Source organism: Mastigoproctus giganteus, chromosome 4 (assembly GCF_048544385.1).
Source record: "Mastigoproctus giganteus isolate SK-2022 chromosome 4, ASM4854438v1, whole genome shotgun sequence".
Classification (NCBI taxonomy): domain Eukaryota; kingdom Metazoa; phylum Arthropoda; class Arachnida; order Uropygi; family Thelyphonidae; genus Mastigoproctus; species Mastigoproctus giganteus.
The window spans coordinates 60,367,420-60,390,269 of record NC_143578.1 but is presented as its reverse complement, the minus strand read 5'-3'; the positions used below and the strand labels follow the sequence as shown (position 1 = coordinate 60,390,269).

Sequence of the window (22,850 nt, the reverse complement as noted above, 5' to 3'; positions counted from 1 at the left end):
TCAAGGAATGGTTACCAGCAAACTGTGCCCCGTCATATGACTGTTACGGGACCTTACTACAGAACAGTATACTGCACACTTTGCAGGATCACATTCTTCGCAGGTGGCCACAACTGTACACAGGTGGGTGGATCTGCATCACTACAATGCGAGACTTCACATTGCTCATATTGTCATGGAGTACATAGCCAGCATTAATGTCAATATGTTCCTCATCCGCACTACAGCCATAATCTTGCACACTGCGATTTTTTTTTTTTTTTTTTTATTTCCAAAATTAAAGAGACTGTGAGGAAAACGTTTCCAGTCGTTAGAAAAAGTTGTAAAGACAGCGGAGGCGATTCTCAAACGCATATTAAAAAATGGCTTCCCTATGTTTTTTAAGAATGGTAGAAAAGTTGGAGTAAGCGCATTTCATCAAATGGGAACTACTTTGAAAAAGACGATCAAAATATGGATGATTAATAAAGGTACGTTGTGAAAAAAGAAATCATTCTTTATTGAATGGCCTTCGTATGTTTGCTGCTATGTGCTGTTTGGTGAAATGAATGAGAAATGGTGTGTAGTGCAGAAACAAAATTTTCTCAGTACGAGCATAAAAGTCGTTTTTTTTTTTTTTTTTTCTCGTTTTTTGCTATAAATCATGAATTATTACTATTTTCTAATTTGCCTGTAACGCATTACAGTATTACTATTTGCTAACGAACTGTGAAATGTAACGCAGTACGTACAAATAACTTTTTCTTTTCTTTTTTTTTTATCACAGAACCACGTCTGTTGCAAAAGTAATTCGTTTTGTGAGGTGTAAAGAGCACTGTATTAAAAATATAATAATAATAAATAAAAAATAAAATCTGCAGCCCAAGACATAGTAATAAATTATCAAATCTACCAATACTCATTTAGAAAAATATTTTTTATATTTTCCTTAAATCCTCGTATTTGAAAATAAATTGTTTCACGCAAAACAGGATAAAACACATACAACACTTGTGTTATAAATATACAATCGTATGCACAGGTATTTTAAATAAAAATACATTACACAAAACATCACAGTATATCAAATAATTTTCAAATAGTAATAAAAACACTACGTGGTTTCAATAGTAATAAAAACAAGCATCACGGTAAAAATGAATACAGAATGAATGCATTTAGTATTCAATAAATTTCAACATCTATAGTAAGGTTGTAAGTTGAAGTTTAAAATCGTTCACTGTTGCCTTGAGTTAAGGGATTTAACCCCTTGAGTACGATCCTGATCGACAGATCAAGACACCGTGCTCAAAATATTTCACCCGATATTTTTTTTTTGTCAGATGAAATAATTAAATTCTTTAATAAAAATAAACTTAATAAAATTAATAATTATTAATAAAGTTATTTCATTTGATTTTTTCATACTCACCACGTAGTCAGCTCGAAAAATCAGATAAAATAAATTTGTGTATTCTTAAAATGTTGTGAGGGACTTTATAAGAAATATCAGGGTGCAGATCGCTATTTAAAATGGTATTAAAGTATTTAAAACTTTGCGCATGTAAGTTAAACCAATCATAATTCTTCGCTCTACTAAGATATTCGGATTTAGTTCATGTAAGCAATTATAATAATTTTGATTGTATAATTTATAAAACTGTCACTCTAAGCTTTGACTAAGTATGAGATGTACCCAATATTGCATTTTCCTCAGAATCCTTCCCCCCCCCCCCACCACCAGAGCAAGCACATGCACATACCAGCTAAAAGTATATTTTTATTTCTGGGCGGAAAATCAGAGATCAGCAACAGATTTCGTTGCAGTGTGTGCATGCTCGTTCTATAACCACCAGCAACTTATTACTACCGAAACAGTTTAGTTGCTAGTGCGCGCCTTGTCTTTATAGGCAGAAGTTTATTTTTGCTTAAGATGTAATTAATACATGTACAAAAATATGATATAATTAAAAAAAAGTACATGTAACAAATTTCATGTAATGTTCTCTGGTGTATTGTAACAAATCATCCAATGAAAATACAAATAACTTTATCATAAATATAAAATACTGTTTATTTTATATTTAAAAAAATATGCATATAGAGTATTTTTCTCTTATTTTTTATATATTTTTCCATATTTATATGTATATGCTTTCTGTTCTATTTTTACACGAATCTCGTAGCTAATAATGGGCTGGAACAAGCAATCACCTTAGCATTTAAAGTAATAAAAATAAATAAATTAATAAACGAGAAATCGTGCACTGATAATCTTACTCCTGTTACTTTAAAGAAACCATGAAACTTAAAAATAGACTGTTAGAAACACATAATTGGAAAAGAAAAATGAAAGAACGGTTTGTTAAAAAAAAAAAAAAAAAAAAAAAAGTGATGTATCATATTAGCCTACAATAAATTCGTCGGGTGTAGAATGATCATGCATCAATAACATGCAAATTGAATAATCCCAAGTATGATCATAAAAATAATTTTTCGATGTTTAATATTAGTTCATTTTCCACTACAGCTGGTCCCCCTACCCTTCTGTCATTTGCTAGATGGTCAGTCTGTCACTGCGCGTCATATTTTATTTTTGTATTTTATGTTTGCAATTAACCGTTATTTATCATCTGCATTTTCACTCATATTTTTATTATATTAGGCTTCACTGCATTCGAGAACATTACACGATTCATGTAGCTGACCTACGAGTTTCTTAAAAAGAAATATTTAAATATTCACTTATTTCGGTAGAATAATCTTACCATTTATTAGACGTGCTGTTATTTTGTTTCAACTGCACACATACGAAAAGTTCTACGTAATACATTTTCAATTATACACTTAGCACTGAATACAACTACCCGAACTTCCGTATAGACGATGATCGTTTGGTACTTGCGAGTGTGGGGACCTCTTACGATTAAATAATTTATCAGAATTAATTTAAAATTGTAAATACTGTATAATTTTTTTTTTTTTTTTTTAGAATGCAAGCTCCCGTACAACTGTATCTTTTTTCACCGCCAACATCGAAAGAGTCAACAAATATTTTTAAGCTGCTGTTTAGAGCGATTAGGTTAAGAGCGATTATTTAAATTATAATTCTTGTGAATCACAGCCATTGTTAAGCAACCGGTACAACTTTACCGGGAAAAGAGCAATAACTTTATACCCCGTGTCATTTTATTTTACATGATTCTTTTTAATTTTCAGTTGTTGTTGTTGTTGGACTTTAGACATACCAGCGACTTAGACCATACCGTGCCGTATACAAGATATATCTGTAAATTGTGTGTTCTGTAGTCGATATGCCTGTTTGCTATACGAAAAACTCTAAGTTTCAGGAAAACAACAATACGCTCACCTGAGACCGACTAACTCAACCACTGTGAACACAAATTGTGAAAAAGGTCCGGTCTTTTCCACTCGGTGTGGAGAGAACGGTAAATATATCAACTGTGCTACCCATGAGGGCTTAATTTTTGGCTCTTCTCCTATATATTTCTTTCCTATTCCCTCATCTGCTATGTATTTCTTTGCTGTCTTATCAGGTCAGAGTTAGTAAAAAGTCAAAACAATGACGAAGCTATCATGGCGCCAGGTCCGCCACGGGTGGGTGAGCCTCGACATCTGGTATCAAATTATTTTGGCAATAACAGGAGGCACCTTTCACAAATCCCGCAAGGGGGATAAGCATTTGCGGTTGAAATTTATTATTTCACTACTGGGTGAAATAATAATAATTACTGTATTATGTTAACAGCTGCCAAGCATAAATTATATCCATGTATTATGTCTGTAGAAGGGTGTGTGTGTTCACGGGTCGATTTGCACGTTGCGCGGGCTCTAAAACACGGACTAACTCAAGGGAACCCCCCCCCCTTTCCTGAGATCGGCTAACTATAGCTTCGATTGAAGATGACTTTAGAAATTTCTCCAGTCGTCGACGAAGTCAAACCCAGCCTTCTCCAAACGAGTGACAATTAGTGAAACCACTATAGTGTTATGGAGGACCCAAGACCCTGTAGTAACGGAGGCCTTCTGGGCTGGCTGTGGTCCAGCAGTTATCGTGCATGTCCACAAGAAAGGAGGTTGTGGGTTCGAGCCCGTACGCTGCCATTAATAAAATGCGCTGACCATTGTGATTCTTTCCTCCTATTATTAGTGCTTTCATAACAAAGATATATATATATATATATATATATATATATGTACTGTATATATATGTATATTAACAAATATAGAACGAAAAAAATACAAGCTGGTGCGTTTTAAAATGGTCGACGTGTGGTCCTGTTCGTCTCACCAAAAGTGCGAGCCTCTGACCATGGCGGACCTGGCGCCGTGGCGCTGAAAATCCAGCAGCTCTCTGCATACAGTACATTGAATATTATAATTCTACCTATGGTATGTAGTCACAATGAATTTTAAAAGCTTCTAGCCTCTGCCGTCTAGAGAATAAACGGTAATGTATTTAATAACAGACACGGTAATCGCATAGAAATTTTATATGGCTAGCCCTCCCCTGTAGTAGTCACCTATATATTCTGCTAACGCTTGACATGACAAAACTTTTCAACGAGAGTGTGTTGTTGATGTGATCAATCTTTTAGAACATCGTACATGGTTACTCAAAAAGTCTGAAGTACCGTGCAATATTTACTATACAATAATTTGCGCGATTTCCACTTTTATCCCTGTGTTATTGTTTACAAACCATACAAGTAACTAATCTTCTAAAAAGAGAACCGAAGTGCAACATAGGAACCTCCTTTGTGTAATTTTAGTTTATCTTTTAGATACTTTTAAGGTACTTTATGCACACGACTTAATGAAATGTAATTCTTTTAATTTGTTTTAAGCTATTTTAAATTGTATTGCCGATTTAAAAATGTTTAAAATTAACAGTGACCATATAGCTTGAAAGCTGTAAGAGGATTTTTTTTTAATGTGACACTTACTATGAGAATTATTGCAAATGTTGTTTCTTACAGACAAATGAATAAATAATAACGATATTCAAAGTCTTTGCAGTTAGTACAGTAGCTACTATCGCTCTTCGCTGATGTGGGAAAGGGCTGGGTTTGCACCCAGGGCCGGCTCGAGCCCTGGTTGCAAATCCAGCTGGGGTGAACCGGGTAGTCTCCCGGGGCGCTGACGCTTTGGAGTGCATGGAATTGTGGGTGTCGAAGGTTTGAGAGAGCGCATATGCTAAGTGAAAGGGGTAAAACGATTTAATATGACAATAAAAGCATTAGAAATATTCTGGTTGTTTTTTTTTTTTTTTTTTTGTGTTTACAGTTGTCTTTTTAACTTTTCCCTAGCAAAAATAAAAATATTAACTCAATAAAAACGCCTTCTTAAATTTTTTCTATTTGGAAGGGGGCGCAGGAGTGTCTCCTCGCCTGGGTCGCCAATATAACTCGGGCCGACCCTGCTTGCAACCATCCTCGACGATGGGATTTTTTGTACTTTTTTAAATATCGTGGTTCATAACTATTATCATAGAAATTCTAACGACAGTACTTGGACCTCGTGGGTAGCAGGCTGGGTGTAATCCCTATCGTGTAACACGAGTGTAAAAAGTCCTACGCTCGAAGCAAGTCATGACGCAGGAAATTTTTTTGGGCTTTTTCGCTAGGTGGTGAAGTTATTTAGTCAAAGGCGAAGGCATGTTTTTTTCTCTCTCTCTCCGAAAATTCGGACTATCCGTCCAATAAATAGCAAACCGACCGAAGAGTATACACAATTACAAACACAATGCACTGATTCCTCATACATACTGTCCTAGCCACGTGGACTAGGACAATCTTGTTAAGTGTGTGTTAAGCGTAAAAGCAACTAGGTGTATGAACAATATAAAATTTTTTAACACTTTTCACGGATTTGGAAAGGGCTGGGTTCGAACTTCGTTGGAGTTTGGAAGGATTTTATAGGCCTCTTCACTTGTATATGTAATGATCCAATTTCGGGAATAAAGTAGGGTTTTTTCGTGAGTTGTTCCGGTTTTACTGTCCGCACAACGTTGAAATCGGTCTGTGAACACAGTTTTACAGACGTAATATACACACTACCTCCCCATAGGCGTAACTATGGGGAGGTAGACATTTTTACCTTTTCAAACATTACAACGAACATTAAGTATTACTATACACTATTTTATTTGGCATAAAATTTGTCTTTCACAATTTCTAAACTATTTAAAAACAAAAAACCGCTTCATCTTCAAAGCAACGGAACGATAAGGAGTTGAATCCCCCGCCCTCCTGTTGTACTTATGCCACTGTACGTACAGCACATTATGGCCTTTGATGCTATGCGCTACAAACAGTAAATAATAATAGCAGTCTCTCTATCTCTCTCTCTCTGTTTTACAAAAACTCCCAGTGTTATTATTACAACTTCATCCACAGCGGCATTATCAGCGTTTTGATAACACAATCTGTACCTCGTGTGTTCGAGTCAACACGACCCCACTAAATACGTTCTGGGATTGAGAGTAAAGATGTACATAGGTATAAATTCCACTGGCCTAAATTAGCAGTGTCGTGACTTGGGAAGGCGATACTTACGTAGGTGGTGGTGTTATCCGAGAATGCATCTGAGATCAATTTGCATCACAAGCCCCTTACATAGGATCTTGATTTAGCCATATTTAGAGGAGAGGGGCATTTTATTTTCTTGCCTCTTATTTTACATTTTTCGATTCAAAAAACTTTTGACCTCTAAAATCTTGATCTCTTATTTTACATTTTTATCAAGGAATTATTATTCACAATATAAACATAAAACCCTATGTAATATTTGTATTTATATGTATGTAAAATGTCTGTGCCACAATCCTGCCGATATGGTCGTTCCGAAGTATAAAAAGAAAATTTACTTATCTTTGTAATTCACAGTGTTAGCCGACCGGGCTAGCCGAGTGGGTAAAGTACCTGCCCGGCAACCCAAAGGTCGCGGGTTCGATTCCCGCCTCGGGCTTGGATCAAAGTACTGCAAAAACCTTGGGAGGTGCAATATGGCCACAGAAGCCGATGCGCCAACAACTACCAAAATCAAATCAATTCACAGTGTTCCCTATGTACCTCATACCAGTGCTTACCAAATATATATATACAATTTTTATCTAGTTGTTGTTGTTTGGTTTTTAGGAGCATTAGCAACTAAGGCCATTTGCTCCGGGATATGCGGTGGTCATTCCCTGACCTTTCCGCATCCTCCTCCGTATTTGGTGGTGACAGGCTCGAACCCCGGTATAATCAAGAAGCGTGTGCTACGCACTGCTGCTGCTGCTCCTTCCCACCTGGCTACGGAGGCGCCTAATTTTTTATCTAGTAGATATGGCAAACCTCGATTCATATAACCGGCTCTCGAACGTGTTCTTTAGCTTATCGCTAATATGACTAACATTTCTTGTATGCCTGTATATACAAATATATTGTACATCAAATATACAAGTGTATAAAAATGATATTTTATACCATTCGACCTAAAGACTTTTTGACCTGAGTCTCTGGACTATTTTTAATTTCCTTGTTAATATATATATATTATTATTATTATTATTCGTTATTTTCACGTGTGCGAGTAACTTTACATTGTCAACTCAATACAGAAAGAAACACTAATCATCCCGTGCTGAAACACATCAGATCCAAATTGACCCAGCTACCAGACAGCATACGGTAGGTTGGATCCCAGCCAATTCTAGAATATTAGGAAATAAATATGTAGTTCAGGCACCAAATAACCTATAAATTCAAATGTGATTAAAATAAAGATCTCTGTTTCATACTAAATAGCGATCATACATAAGATCTACTGCTCCAAGTGGAAAAATATATGGCACAAATATACCAACAAGAAACTTTTGGAAATTAAGAAGCAGCCATTCTTCAGGGATTCGAGCTCCATGAAAGTAAGACAGTAGGTGATCCTTTCTAGAGCAAGCGTCGGACACCCACTCATAAAACTTATCTTTTCTGTCTCAAAAACAAAAACCCTCCACAATATACTCACTGCAATGACTGCCTTTGTAATCAGTAGGAAAGATAAGAAACATTTTTATCTCTCAGAAATCTACAAGAATCTAAGCATATAAAAGGGACTCACATCTGGTGAGTATGGGCTTGGCACACCCATGGTCCTGAGCTGGATATCATTCTTCTCTTTCTTGGTGATTCCCTTCTATCTCTCTCTCAGGGTAATTCAGAATTTTTTTTTGGCTAGTGCAGCATAAGCCTCAAGCTTCCTTGCACTATATGGCTAATAATAATAATAATAAATAAAGCAAATGCAGATGAATTCTTCTCCACTCTAAAGAAGATAAATAAAATTTCTGTTGATACTCCAGGCTGACCATGGTCACTCAAAACACGTGTATTTGTGTACTTCGCGCTTGAACGAGTAAGTTTTCTCGCTCACATTATAGTACAGTATCAGCAAATACAAATAAACGGTGAAGGGAGTTCACAAGACAGAGAGAATACAAGAAACAGCGCTGTGAAAAATACGTAGTTAGGCGAGCTTGAACCACGGTAACTCAAAGTGTATACAGTACTAGTGTACCCTTGCTCTTGAACGAGAAAATTTACTCGTTCACCAGTATCAGCAAATACCGGTGATAAAATAAATGTTTTTTTCACCTCTAATCAGTGTGCTCACCTAAAAACTTATCTCATCAACAAAAATTTAAAATCACGATAGCCATTACGCCAAAACCTCTTACATCACCGTGAATAAATAAATAAACATAACTCTAAGTAGCACTATAAACAGCACATCAAGCGCACTCTATGTTATAATCAATACCCAAAACTGGTTTAAAAACGAAAACCACATTAATTTAGTTTTCCTATAAAATTATATAAAAAAAAAAGTATCTGCACTTTGGTGATGTTAGGAAACTGTTAATAAGGGCAGGCAGATGCAGAATGTATCCAATTAAGCTAAAAAAAAAAAAAATACACGCAGTACTTGCTTATAAGATAAAGTATACTGCACAACGTGCCAAGAGCATGTGCTGTTTTCTGTGTTGTAGGGTTGCTTTCTTATAACCCGCACTTGTTATCCATGACGTTTTGCTAACCTAAAAACTATTGGCTGTTCGCTGATTTGTGTACAGAAACCGTGTTTAGTGAAAGTGACAGTGGTTGTACACCTGGTTTCGGATTAAGTAGATGGCGTTCACCGTCAGCTGTTTGGAGAGAGAGCGAAAGCATGGCGGACAAGCAAGACGCTGGTGATGGTATACTCTTAGTGAGCAATTTTTACATTCGCGGTAAAAGACAACGAGTTACTTTATCGTCAACACATATATGCTGGGAACCTGAATCTTCACCGGACCGTAAGTATTATTACTATATAATTTTGTTGATAGAAATTATAAGATGAAATTGTTGTTCGTTAACAGCACCGGCTTTGATTGTGATGTAGCGTTTTTTTTTTTTTTTGCCTTTTCAAAATATGACCTTGGGAGACCGATACATCTGTGCCGAGACGGAAAACATTAAAAAAAAGTAATAAAAAAGGCTGAACAACTAGCTAAGGTTTTAATGAAGAACAAATAGAAATTGTAATTGTATATGCGGAAAATGTGAACTGCGTTTTATTCAAAAATTAGATTTTGGTAGAGAAAAATTATACATTTTTTATTATAAATTGGAGTACTTAATATTGTTATTTTCTTAAATATATAGTAAATCTTTGGCATATCGCACCAAACATACATTTCTGAAATATTAGACGTTGTGAACGTGTGAGAATATAACATATCAATTACAAGAAGTAACTGATGTTCTATAATTGTAATGGTTCTGAAATTGTCTTCCTATACTGAATTTATGTTTTTTCATGTAGCTCACCATAATATAGTGTGGCGTTTCCAAAAAAACTAGGAGTCTGTGATATACCAACACGCACACGTATAAATTTGAAGTCAATACAAGGAACCTGTATCGTTTAGTTGAAACGACCAGTGCCGTATTAACATGGAAGCGACCGCATCCAAGCACTGGCTTTCGCAGGCGGCAAAACGAATACAGTATTTACTGTCTTTTCACCTAGTTGGAGGAGGCGGGGTGAGGGGATATTCTTATTTACATCTATTGCTGCTTAACACTACCCTCTTAATAGCATTGTTTTTGTTGATTAGTATTGAATCATTTCAAGCTGGTTGGATTGGCTAGACTTAGAAGATTCGAAATTTTTTATTTGAGGCTTTTTATCAGAATTATTCTCACCCTTCAAACAGACAAAACCAGCTTTGTTTTGTCTGTTTGAAGGGTATAAACTACGTACTTTAAACGCACGTAGGTTATAGATTCGATATAGTGACATTTCGCGATGTCTCAAATCGCGGCCGCGTTAACGCTACGGCCAAACCGACCATTGCCGGGGCCTCATTTTCAGTGTAAATATTTTCCAAAGTAGTGATAAAAATTCCTAATAATAATAATAAACCAAGAAAACTTCTAATATAACAGCATACTTTAACTTAAGTGTTTAAATTTTATTCTTACACCTTTTTATTGTACAATAAATAAGTTAAAAATTTCAATTGTTTTTATTATTACTCAGTTTTTCAAGTGAAAAAACAAAATTTTGACCTCTTGTTTTACATTTTTATCAAGGAATTATTATTCACAATATAAATATAAAACCTATGTAGTATTTGTAGTTGTGTATGTGCAATATATATATATATATACTGTATGTATGTATATATATATATATACACAAAGAAAGTGCATTACCCCTTAAAATTGTAATTGTCGTCCGAATAACATAAGTATATGGCAATATTTCTTACAGATTGCATCAGATAAGATTGACACATGTAGGTGATGATGTAATATTGCCCCAACTGTTACTTTCAGCTATATAAGAATGCTCTGCAAGAGTTGCAGTCATTCATTGCTTGTGTCTAGATGGTGGCAAGTTACATGCAGTTGATGCCACAAAGAAAGAGTGCTATTGTTGCTTTACGTGAGGATGTTCTTCCCGTCCTATTGCATATAGAGTGTCTTGTAATCAGTTGACAGCGAGTAGATTTCTTTCCGAACTCAAGAATACTGGTTCTGCTAGGAAAAAAGGAACCGGATGCAAACGAGTCTCTATGCCGCAACAGGACTTTGTTTTGAAGCGCTTATGCCTTAAAATCTGTAAAGCTTCTTCGTCTGAGCTGAAAAGAGAATGGGAAGAACATACAGGAGTGGCAGCAAGTGCAGTAACAGTCAGAGGATGCCTCTTCAAAAATGGACTTGTAGCCTGTCATTCCAAGAAGCTGCTCCTCCTCACACAAAAAATGAAAAAGGCCCAATTAATTTGGTGTAAGGAGCATGTCAAATGGACTCCCGAGCAGTGGGTCCATTTGACATGCTCTTTACACCAATATAAATATATATATAAAATAGATATAGTATATATAATACTAATGAATTAAAACTGTAGAAATAGTGAGAAGATAAAATAAACTGGATATGTGAAATGCACCAATGTGCACAAAGGATGCAAATGTATATATATTTCTATATTGTAATAAATGAGTTACATGGTAGTCAAAACTAAAAGCGAAGATAGCCGAAATATGAATAAAATAAATAAATAAAACATAATTAAAAAATTGTGACCTGTAAAATAAAATAGATTACATGAAAATAAAGGTAATGGTAAGATAAGGGTGGGCAAATTTGGATATGGTTCAAAAGGGGGAAATAAAGAAAAAATGCGATTAAATTCAATCTCAGCAAAGGTAAAAGTTGACACATGATCAGGTATTTCATCAGTGGACTACACCTGACAATGTATCAAAAGGCTGCATTTCTATACTTGCCTAAAACTGAATAAGAGAAGAAAATTTTGAAAATAAAGCACATAAGATTGACAAACAATATATCTCTTACAAAGTATGGACAGATAGTTTTGAAACGAATGTACAGAAAAAGAGTGCTAACCATAATTTTCACTTCAGTAGTGGTGTTTTTTATTTATTTTATACACATGTGAAAGAAAGCTTATGCTGACGTAAGGAGAAAGGAGGTAAGAATAAGTATAGTAATAGTACCTCAATTTCCCTCGTACTATTACAGTATTTATTCTTACCTCATTTCTCCTTATTTCAGCATAAGCTTTCTTTTGTGCATGTATAAAATAAATAAAAAACACCACAACTGAAATGAAAATTAAGGTTGCCACCAGTGGTGGGATTCAAATAATTTAACAACCGGTTCGCTGCCCCTAATGACTGTTCTAAGTATAAAAAAACTATATAACGAAAGGTAGTTTATTATTTCATGCAGTTAATACTTAAATAAGAGCAATAAAAGAGGTCTACAAAACTAGATTATGTTATAAGAAAGAGTTTTAAAATATTAATGAAAAATATTAAATAATACCTGACAAAAAACAATAAAACTGTTATTTCCATATTCGTCTTGATTGGCGTCCTCACTTGCAATTTTCTTCTCTTTTATCCGAGCATCATTGGCTGAGTGATTTATCCTTAACCATCTTTTCACTTTAGGAGTAGGATCCCATTCATTTAGAGGTAGGCCGATTAGACTAATAGTCATTGTGTTTGATATATTAGAAACAGTTAGGCGACTTCTCTTCTCTGAACATATTATATTCATCTTTGAAAAACCCCTTTCCGCTTCTGCTGAACTTAACAGCAATTGTTCTGACAATATTTTTAGCTCTTTGAACACTTTCAGGAATTGCATAATTCTGGAAATTTTTTAAAACGTTTTCCACGAAATCTCGATAATCATTAATATCAATTTGATAATTAAAAATATCATTAAATACGAGCAATTGTTCTTCAGCTGCTTTCCATGGATCTAGTACTTCTTCAATATTCCAATAATCTGGCTACAAAAAATTGAGAAATTGTAATTTATTCCTATCTTGAAATTGGCCACAACTTGCTTTTAAATGTTCACAATCCATTAGTCTTTTTTTCAAATTCGTTACGATGTTTTCTAAAAGTCTTCCCCGAGGAAGCCGGACAAATCGATGATTTTCTACAAATTTTATATTTTTTGAAGGTTTCTGAAGTAATTAATTCATCAACTTTTTTTTCATATGGACTCTTTTCCTTTCCAAGCATTTGAAATGCTTTAATAGATCTTATCACGAGTTTTTCAGCCTTTATTATGTCTATATTTCTTGCTTGCAGTGCATTTGAAAGAAGAGAAATTCCGTTTAAAATATCAATCATCAATGTGCCAAATCAGTTATAAAATATATATTTTCAAGACGGGCAGCCATACCTAAGTACTTTTTATTTGAATAAAAATAGTGATGTAGCACTGGATAAGTGCACCACACAGCTAGGGTTGACCTTAAACTACAAGCAGCCCATTTGGGTCCCAAAACTCTACCAATCTTTATAATTTCAATTCCAAGTTGTTCGGATATTTTGGAAAGTTCAATTTGGTTCTTATTGGATTGATGAAAAATAGTATATATCTTATCAGTAAATATTTTAAAATGATTTACTTGTTTTATTTCCTTTATCGAATTATTTAAAACAAGATGGAGGCGATAATTTAAACAGTGCCATATTATTATGTTTGCAAACTCTTTTGCAATCCTAGTGCTCACTCCAGATTTTCTCCAAAGCATAACGCTGGAGCAAAAACCATCGGAGCAAAATCCTATTAAATTTTTTTCTAGTAACTTTCCATAACTGAAGAACATATTGTCTCTGCATCTTGTTTTTTCAATTCAACTAGTTCAACGAAAATTGTTGATGTTACTGAATCCAAGGCCAATTCTAATACAACAAATTCTGATTTTTGTTTCTTATTGAAAAAATCTGTCAAACTCCGTTGCCTTTTCATCCTTTTAAGGGCTACTGCAAAAAATTTAAAAAATGTTTTATTTTAATATATTATAGAGCAGGAGCGGATATGTGCCTCTATATTTGAATATTTTTACTGGTTCTGTCCACGTGTGGTCATATCATAAACTTTTATAAACCAAGCACTATGCTTATACCATTGATAAACATCAGTCAGAACACACATTTTCTTCATTTATCGATACTAAACGAAAATTTCTTGCTGAATTAATAAATGGCATAGAATACCAGGCACCCACCTTAGAGAGAACCCTGATCACAAGTGCTATTTTAACAACCGGTTCGCCGAACTCAACAAAAAATTAGGTATCGGTTCTGCCGAACCGGTGCGAACCGGCTGAATCCCACCACTGGTTGCCACTCTTTTTCTGTATTATTTTCTGTACATTTGTTTCAAAGCTATCTGTCGGGCTAGCTGTTATCTTGCCTGTTTGCTGTTAAATTTAAAGTTTAGCATAGATCGCCTTTATGTTTATTATTTGGACCTAGTTAAACAGGCAGATAACAATCAGAAACAGATAGCCTTGCTAATTATTGGTGGTATATACTGAATGGTGTTAGCCCTCAAAAAAGTGCCATTCAGTGTATCCGATTATCAATAATTAGCTGTATAATCATTATTTTATTTTATTCTATTTTATATTTTTATTTTATTGCTAATTATATGTTTATTTCTAGAGTACAGTAGTGTAAACCAACACAGGCTATCTTAGTCTTTATAGGTTCTTTTGGCCTTATGGCCCACTTAGTACTTTCATGCCAATGTTTTAATACACTTTGAGTACCTATATAGTACCAATTATACTCTTACAGTAGTAATTATATATATATATATATATATATACACAGAATGGTCCATTTTACGACTTTTCAAATTATTGACTGTTGACTGTTGAAAGTCAAACTTTTGACTGTTTCAAATTATTACCTGAAATAATTGAAAATCACAACTCAGTAACACGTTACAGCAACACCTTCAAGTCCAAACACACACTAGGCATTTCTTTTGTTTTTCATGGTGCATTGTGGGTGGAATGATAGCTACGCCAAGAGTTGTTTACATTCAGTGTGCCATGTTCGTTTCATTGTGAATTTTCCCTCAATTGTTAACGGGTTACACAATGTTATTTCTCATTAATAATAATTTTTGTGTAACCATGAGCTCTAAGCGTAGGACAGTTTCTGTGTCGGAGGGGTAAAAAGAGTGTTAAACACTAACCATTAAGGAGAAAATGGATGTGATCGTCACATGGAGTCTGGTAAGCATCAATCGGATGTGTGTAAGGCGTTGAGTTTAACACCTTCTACTCTATCAACGATTATGAACAATGTTGATAAAATAAAGTGCACACACACAGGGATAACAAGTTTGTCATCCTCCAGAACAACTTATTCATGCAGTGAGACAATGGAGAAATTGTTAGTGTTGTAAGTTGACGATATGAACCAAAATAACATTCCTGTTACACAGGTGGTCATTCTGGACAAGGCAAAGTCGTTATTTGACGAAATATGTGAGGAGTCTGGTGGCACTGAAACATTTACGGTCAGCAAAGTGTGGTTTCATCAGTTTAAAAACTGTTGTAAAATTCAAAATGTGAAAGTGTCTGGTGAGGCTGCTAGTGCTGATGTTGCAGTGGTGGAAGAGTATCCTTCCGAATTTAAACGCTTAATAGACAAAGGCAACTACCACCCTGATTTAGTTTTTAATGTGGACGAAACGGGTAGTGGAGTCATCACTTGAGTAAATACGTACTCAAGTGATGACTCCACAGGACCAAAGTAAAATTTTATTTTATATATAAGTATAAATAAAACATGAGCATTAAATGTTTAAAATATTTAATTATTTATAAAGATCAGAAATATTATAATTTCGTCTTGTTTTAAGACTTTTCATTTTACAACACTGTTTTGCTGGAACCAAACAATGTCGTAAAACGGGTCCTACCTATATATATTAAAGGGGCCTCAAATTTAAATATTAAATATGGCCAGAGGGCCTATTTCATCCTTAATCTCGCCCTGGCTCAAATTGCTCGCTGATCCAGAGATATTAAACAGCCTGCAGATTTATTGCCAAGTTTGACAGGCGAGCCAACCACCGCTGCCTACTTGAAAAACATTATAATTCGGTTTTGACGCCTACATAAAGTGACCAGATCATCTGAAGGCTATTAACATCCTATAATGTGGCCGCATTATAAGCAGGATTTGTGTATGTTGAGATTTATTTATTAAGAGTTTTTAATAACTATTCTCATAAAATTATGCCTGAAGTGACTGTAGTTCACTTTCTTGAATTGCAAAAAAAAAATTATTACATATACACTCCCACCTAAAAGTTTGGAATCATGTTTTATTTTTCTTACAATAGTTTCTATTATGTGTAAAAATCAATAAAACTGAGGTTGAACTCCAGATCATGGGTACACCTTGTCATCACGTTGCGAGCATGGCCAAATTCGAGACAGATTCAAGCAAAAGAAGTGTGGATTTTTAATAGACTTTCATTTTTGGCTAGTGAAAAAAAGTTAGGTTATTTTATGCCAGTAATTCAGGATGGATTCATGCAAAACATTCAGTCCTTCCTTCGGAGATGTACCCATAATGTGGAGTATAACTGATTCCGGGCGCCTCCGTAGCCAGGTGGGAAGCAGCAGTAATGCGTATCACATGCTTCTTGATTAGACCGGGGTTCGAGCCTGTCACCACCAAATACGGAAGATGCGGAAAGGTCAGGGAATGACCACCGCATATCCCGGAGCAGTATGGCCTTAGTTGCTAATGCTCCTAAAAACCAAAACAACAACAACATAACTGATTCCTGAATGCAGTGTAGCATTGTAGAAGGTTCTTGAATGCGGTGTAGCATTGTAGAAGATTCCCAAGTGCTGTAGAGCATTATAGAAGATTCTAGAATATTCTACTATAGAAGAGTGTAGATGATTCTCAAGTGTTTTGCAATAATATAATTGAGCTGTAACTTATAAAATTGAGCACCTGTCATTCAGAAAGAGAATTTAGTGTAAGTTTTGTGTGTTTCATGATAAACATGGCAAGAAATAAGAAACTGTAATAAGAAATAAGAAAGAGTGTTGAAAAAAAGAAATTTTTTTTTTATACAAAGTTATAACTTTTTATAAAAAAAAAAGTTATTTCATGAGAATAATTGGCAAAAAAATTAGGTGTTTCATTTAGAGGAGTATAAACTACCATTCAACAATTCAAGGAGACTAGCAGTTTAAAGGACAAACTACGATCAGTACAACTGTGCGTAATAATGAAGCACAAGGTAAGACCATAACACCGATTTCTAAATGCAGTCAACAGCATACTACACCTGAAATCCAAGCTCAATTCAATTGGAATAGACACCCTCGTGTCTATGTCCACTGTAAAACTTCATCTTAAACAAGCAGGACTTGGTGCTTATATAACAGTCTAAAAACTCGTATTAAAACTGGAATCAAAAAAAGAAACGGTCCACTTGGGCTAAGGGCCATCAACATTGGACAATTGAAGAGTAGTAAAACATACTGTGCACAGATGAATCCAAATTTGAAAGAGTTTGTGAGATGATCAACCGAAGAAAAAATGTTGTCATATTGTTTAGTGACTACAGAATGCAATATCCTCTAGACTTTGACTTTCTGGAAGAAATTTTATATTACAACACGGCAATGATCTGAAGCACAGATCTAAGCTGTTCAGGGACTTTCTAACAATTAAACAACAGGAGGGAGTATTGAAGAATATGGTGTGGCCACCCCAATTGCCTGACAAACCCAATAGAGCTTTTATGTGATCATCTAGACAAAGTCTGTGAAGTCTGCCTGTCTTTGCGAAATTCATGGGAAACCTTGCAGCTTGCTTAAAATAATATTTGTCAAGACACTGTTATTAAATTAATCGCCAGAATGCCACATCTGTGTGTAAGTAAGGTAGGGATAAAATCTTGTGGAGGATATTTTGATGAAAAATCAGTATGGTTGTTAATATTAATTGCTTCAATATTTTTTCCATAAATATTTCAATGCTTAACAAAAAATTGCAATATACTTTGTAGCGTGCTGTTTTTTATATTAAACCTAATTTCAAAAAAATTAATAAAAGGTGGTCATGTGCTGTGATTCCAAAGTTTTTAGGCAGGAGTGTGGGTGTATGCATGTGTATATAATTAGGTTAATTTGATATATGTATGTATATATGTGTAGGACAAACATAATTGCATTGTGTATATATATATATATATATATATATATATAAGTATAAAATTACCAAAAAATCTATAATTTTATAATACAATTATAGATATATTTCCAGCAATTCTATATTTTAGTTTTGTTAAAATTTTGTAATTTAACAAGTAAAGGGTAATACATAACCCTGCTATATATCAATATATTGGTATATAAATTTATGCTAAATTTTGCCCCCAGCTTGTTCCACATCTGCATATACATCTTCTTACAATAACAATCACTTATTTATTATTTGCTTTTGCCAAAATCAGCAAAACAAAATTTTAGTCTCAGTTAGTATAGTTGTTATTATATAAAGTTGAAAAGTTCATCATTCTTTGGCCAATGAAAAAAATGAAAAGTGGACACTATTATAAAATGTATAACAAAATGGAAGTTGTAGGGCCAGAAGGATAAGGATTCAAAACACAAGATTATGTTGTTAACAGAGTATAACTTGTATATTATATTAGTCTATTCATTTTTTGATGTAAACAATAACTCTAAAGCAAGGAATATTAATTATGTAGAAACTGTTTACAAATACAATACTGACTTTGTTTGATTAAATATGCACTTTTTTTGATTGTGTGTTAGTATGTGGTTACTACAAAATGGGTTACATCAATTTGCACAATACCTCAGATTGATTTTCATTCTGACTGAAAATCAAATTGAGGTATTTGTGTAAATTGTATTTCGCTAATTTTATTACACTTAGTTCTTTTATTTTTAGTGGCTTTCTCGTGTATGAATATGGCTATTTTTTGTTGTTTTCACATTTCATATTATTATTATTATTATTATTAGCCATATGGTGCAAGGAAGCCTAAGGCTTATGCTGCACCAGCCAAAACAAAAAAAAATTCCCAAGTTACCCTGAGAGAGAGAGAGAGAGAGAGAGAGAGAGAGAGAGAGAGAGAGAGAGAGAGAGAGAGAGAGAGAGAGAGAGAGAAATCATCAAGAAAAAGAAGAATGATGATATCCAGCTCAGGACCCTGGGTGTACCAAGCCCATACTCACCAGATGTGAGCCCCTGGGGATATAAGATTTGATATAAATTTTGTGCAAAAATGTTTGCTCATATGAATAGCTTGAGTGAAATGCTGGCAGTTCTATTGTAGTTTTTTATTTTTTTAGTAAAAGAAAATTTTTGTAGAATGTAAAATGTGATTTTTTATAGAATGTAGAAATGCTAACAAGAAGATAACACTAATTTTTGAATTCCAAAAAAAAAAAATGAATCTTAATTTTTTTTATGAAAATTCTGATTTTTCTGAAACTTGATTTATTCCATTTTCAGATCTGAGAAATTCGGTGCATTTTTAATAATTTCTTTTGTTTAATTATAAATGAAACATGGACAAGACTTGGTAACAACAACATGGATAACTATGAGTAAAAACAAGTGCATATAAAAAAAAGAAAAATGCTCCGTTGCCGAGTGGTCAGGAGCGGGAGTGCAGTAGCACGCGCTTTTTATATAGACCGGGGTTCAAGCCCCTGACTGCTAAATACGGTCAATCTGCCACCCGCACTGGACCAGCATGGCAGATTATGGTCCATTTCCCCCAGCATGAATTGTTGAGGAGGCTTCCATCCTGCAGTGGGGTTGATAATGGCTGCAACAACATGAATAACTATGAGTAAAAACAAGTGCGTATGTACTTACATGTACACTAATGATAAGAGGGAGCACAGTAAATATATGTATTTAATTATTATATATATATATAATAAATATATTGTATATGATATAGTAAATAGGCAAATTTCTGGCTCCCAGAAGAGCACAATTCTGAAAGTGTTAAGCCCAAATGGCACAACCAGACTTCAAGCCGGTCCCATCAGGACTCAACAGGCCGACAGCCCAAACTGCAACCATGGCCAAAGCCTCTGGTCCACAGTTCAAATGAGGGTAAGAAGGAGAAAAAGTGTCTACCCTTCTCAGAAGTAGTCCATTGAACTTGCCAAATGGTCTCTAACTCATCATTGATGTGACTCCATTCAAATGTTAAAACCAAGCTATTGGCCAACTGGGCATGACCAGACACCTAAAATCTCTCTGGGAACCCCTTTCTTCAGGGCATACAGCAAACAGGACCTCACCACCAGCAGATCATTAGGGATCGTGTCTACCAACACACGCATTGTTTCAGTAGTGACAGTTCAACATGCTCGGTTGATACCTAGAAGAGCAAACCTCTGTGCCGAGAAAAGACATTTACGAATTCTGGTGTTATTAACTTAGATTTTATATGATTGTTAGCTAAGAATCATATAAAATCATATTTGATGGTGTTACCATCAAATATGATTTTATATGATTCTTAGCTAACCACATGTGTAGCTATACGATACAGTATACCCTGCTTTACGATATTAATCTGTTCCAGAGACGCCATCATATCGTTAAAATATCATAATGTGAACCCAATAACAAATTTTTTTTTTAGTAATTCGTTTCAAGATCTCGGAAGTTGAAATTTTCGCTGTATAGCTAAGCTATTTATCTCTCTAAAATATCATTTTTAAGGTCACGAGCATGATCTTAAGGCCATATAAACGGTCGTGAGTGTGGTTTGTAAATTGTATTAGTTACCAGTTCAGATCACTAAAATGCACTACACTTTCATCGTTATCATATGTTCCATTATAAGAATCAGTTTTGAACACCTTTGTGATATTTTTCTAAAACACATTTCTGGAGGTCACTACCATAAAACAATAAAAACAATTTGCACTTTCCAGTTTATTGGGCTTTTTTGTTACTGCAAGCATTATAAACGGGTAGTAAACTCGATTTTCTTGCATTTGTGAAAGTACTGATAGCTGGAATTGTGTGGGTTTTTACGTTATTATGATGAAATGTGTTTCCCCTTCACCGAAATCTTCAATTGTATAAAAAACATAAATAAATTTTCAGAATCTTCTCTTCATTCCTTTTTTTTTTTTTAAGCTTCGTAAACTTGTTACTCCGCACAAATCCTGTTAGTTGCAATTTGTGTGTGCCGTCATAAAATGCTTATGCATACAATCGTGAAATTTATAATTAAAAGATTACCTTGGAAACAAACTCCTCTTGAAACATTTCTGAAGAAAACGGCTCCTTGGGAAACAAACCGAGTGTCGAGCCATTAATGAGTAATCAACGAGTATGCATTTAGTCAATGATGATGAAGAATAATCATTCTTTAACATTTGTAAGTTGTAAATAATTTCTCTATTGTTATAATTTGCTTGCTTTTACATGCTACAGTTTAATTTCTTTTGATAAATCAATCATTGTTTAAACATAAATAATTAGCTAATTAATTTCATTGTTGAGAATGTAACCCCTATTTTTTAACCTTGTCTATGGGAAATAAATTCCTGCTTTACGAGCATGTGCTAGGAACGAATTAACTCGTAAAGTCAAGAACTACCTGTATTTTGCATCTGCATTCACACACACACAAGGCATTCTTTAGGGAAGGGGATGTCAGATATTATAAAATTTAAATTAGGGAGCCAAATGATTTTGTGATAACTCAGAGGAAAGTGGAAGAGAAATTATTGAAGCTAAACTTAAAAAAGGCACCTGGGTTGAGTGGGATCTATCCAGTTATACTAAAGGAGTCAGCAAAGAATGTAAGCAAACCTTCCTACATAATTATGTAAACATCTTTGGATTCATGGGAGGTCCTTGTGTGCTGGAGATATATGAATATAACCAAAATTCACAAAGGGATCAAAGGGTGACATGAGTAATTAAGACCTGTTAATTTAATTTCTGTATCAGCAAAAATAATGAAGTCACTGTAGTTATACTTCAATGAAGACTGTAGTTATACTTCAATCACAGCATAGATTTGTTAAGTGGTGATCTTATCTGACCAATTTGATTGGATACTATGATGCTGTAACAAAGGAACTGGATGCAAAAAATAAATTTGACATCATATACTTTAGATTTCAGAAAAGCTTTTGATACTGTTGCATATCAAAGACTGCTATACAGATTGGATCAGTGTGATATTAAGTGCAAGTCACTGCTGTGTATAAAAGGATGGTTGCGTGAGAGAACACAAAGTGGTTATTAACGGATACTGCTCTTTGTGTACTAATGTTATTATAGTGGAGTCCCCCAGGGTTCAGTGCTGGGCTCATGGTTGTTTTCTATATTAGATTAGCAGTGTCAAATGATGCAAGAAAGCAAGCTTATATGGCATTAGTAAAAAAAAAAAAAAAAAAAAAGACACCTCCCATTTCACCTATTCACTCTCTCCAGTAGTTTCTAATTCTTCCTTGAATTTATTTAAGCTATCAACTTTCACAAAAACAGATGGAAGTTTGCTCCAGTAATCAGCCACCCACTGGCTAAAGGGAAACGTCTGCACATCTATTTTGCAACCATCCTTCCTCAATTTGAATTTGTTCCTCCTTGTGTGTGTGTGTGTGTGTGTGTAGTCGGAGCAAGAGGAAGAATCCTATCAGCTTGAGCTTGCTCAATCCATTCAAAGCCTTAAACACCAACCAGATCACCCCACAGGGTACTAGTCTCCAGATGCTGCAGTTTACAGAACCGAAGGCTTTCTTGATAAGAGCATCCCTTTATTCCGCTCACCAACCTTGTTGCCCTTCTTTGTACTCATTCCAGCAGCTTTAAATCCTTTCTAAAATGAGACCTCCAGACCTGAATGCAGTACTCAAGGTGTGGCTTGACCATTACCTTATACAATGGGATCCTTATCCCTGCTAGCAAAAGTCCTGTA

General features: G+C 34.6%; 1 protein-coding gene across 1 annotated transcript in view; it reads left to right on the top strand.

Annotated features, from left to right (window-relative positions):
* Positions 1-9,163: 9,163 nt before the first annotated feature.
* LOC150086762 (ceramide kinase-like) overlaps positions 9,164-22,850 on the top strand; it is a 120,313-nt gene continuing 106,626 nt past the window's right edge. Inside the window, exon 1 of the mRNA XM_090371565.1 lies at positions 9,164-9,334. Coding sequence (XP_090227691.1) covers positions 9,208-9,334 — 127 coding nt within the window. The 5' untranslated portion in view covers positions 9,164-9,207. The remainder of the gene's footprint in view (positions 9,335-22,850) is intronic.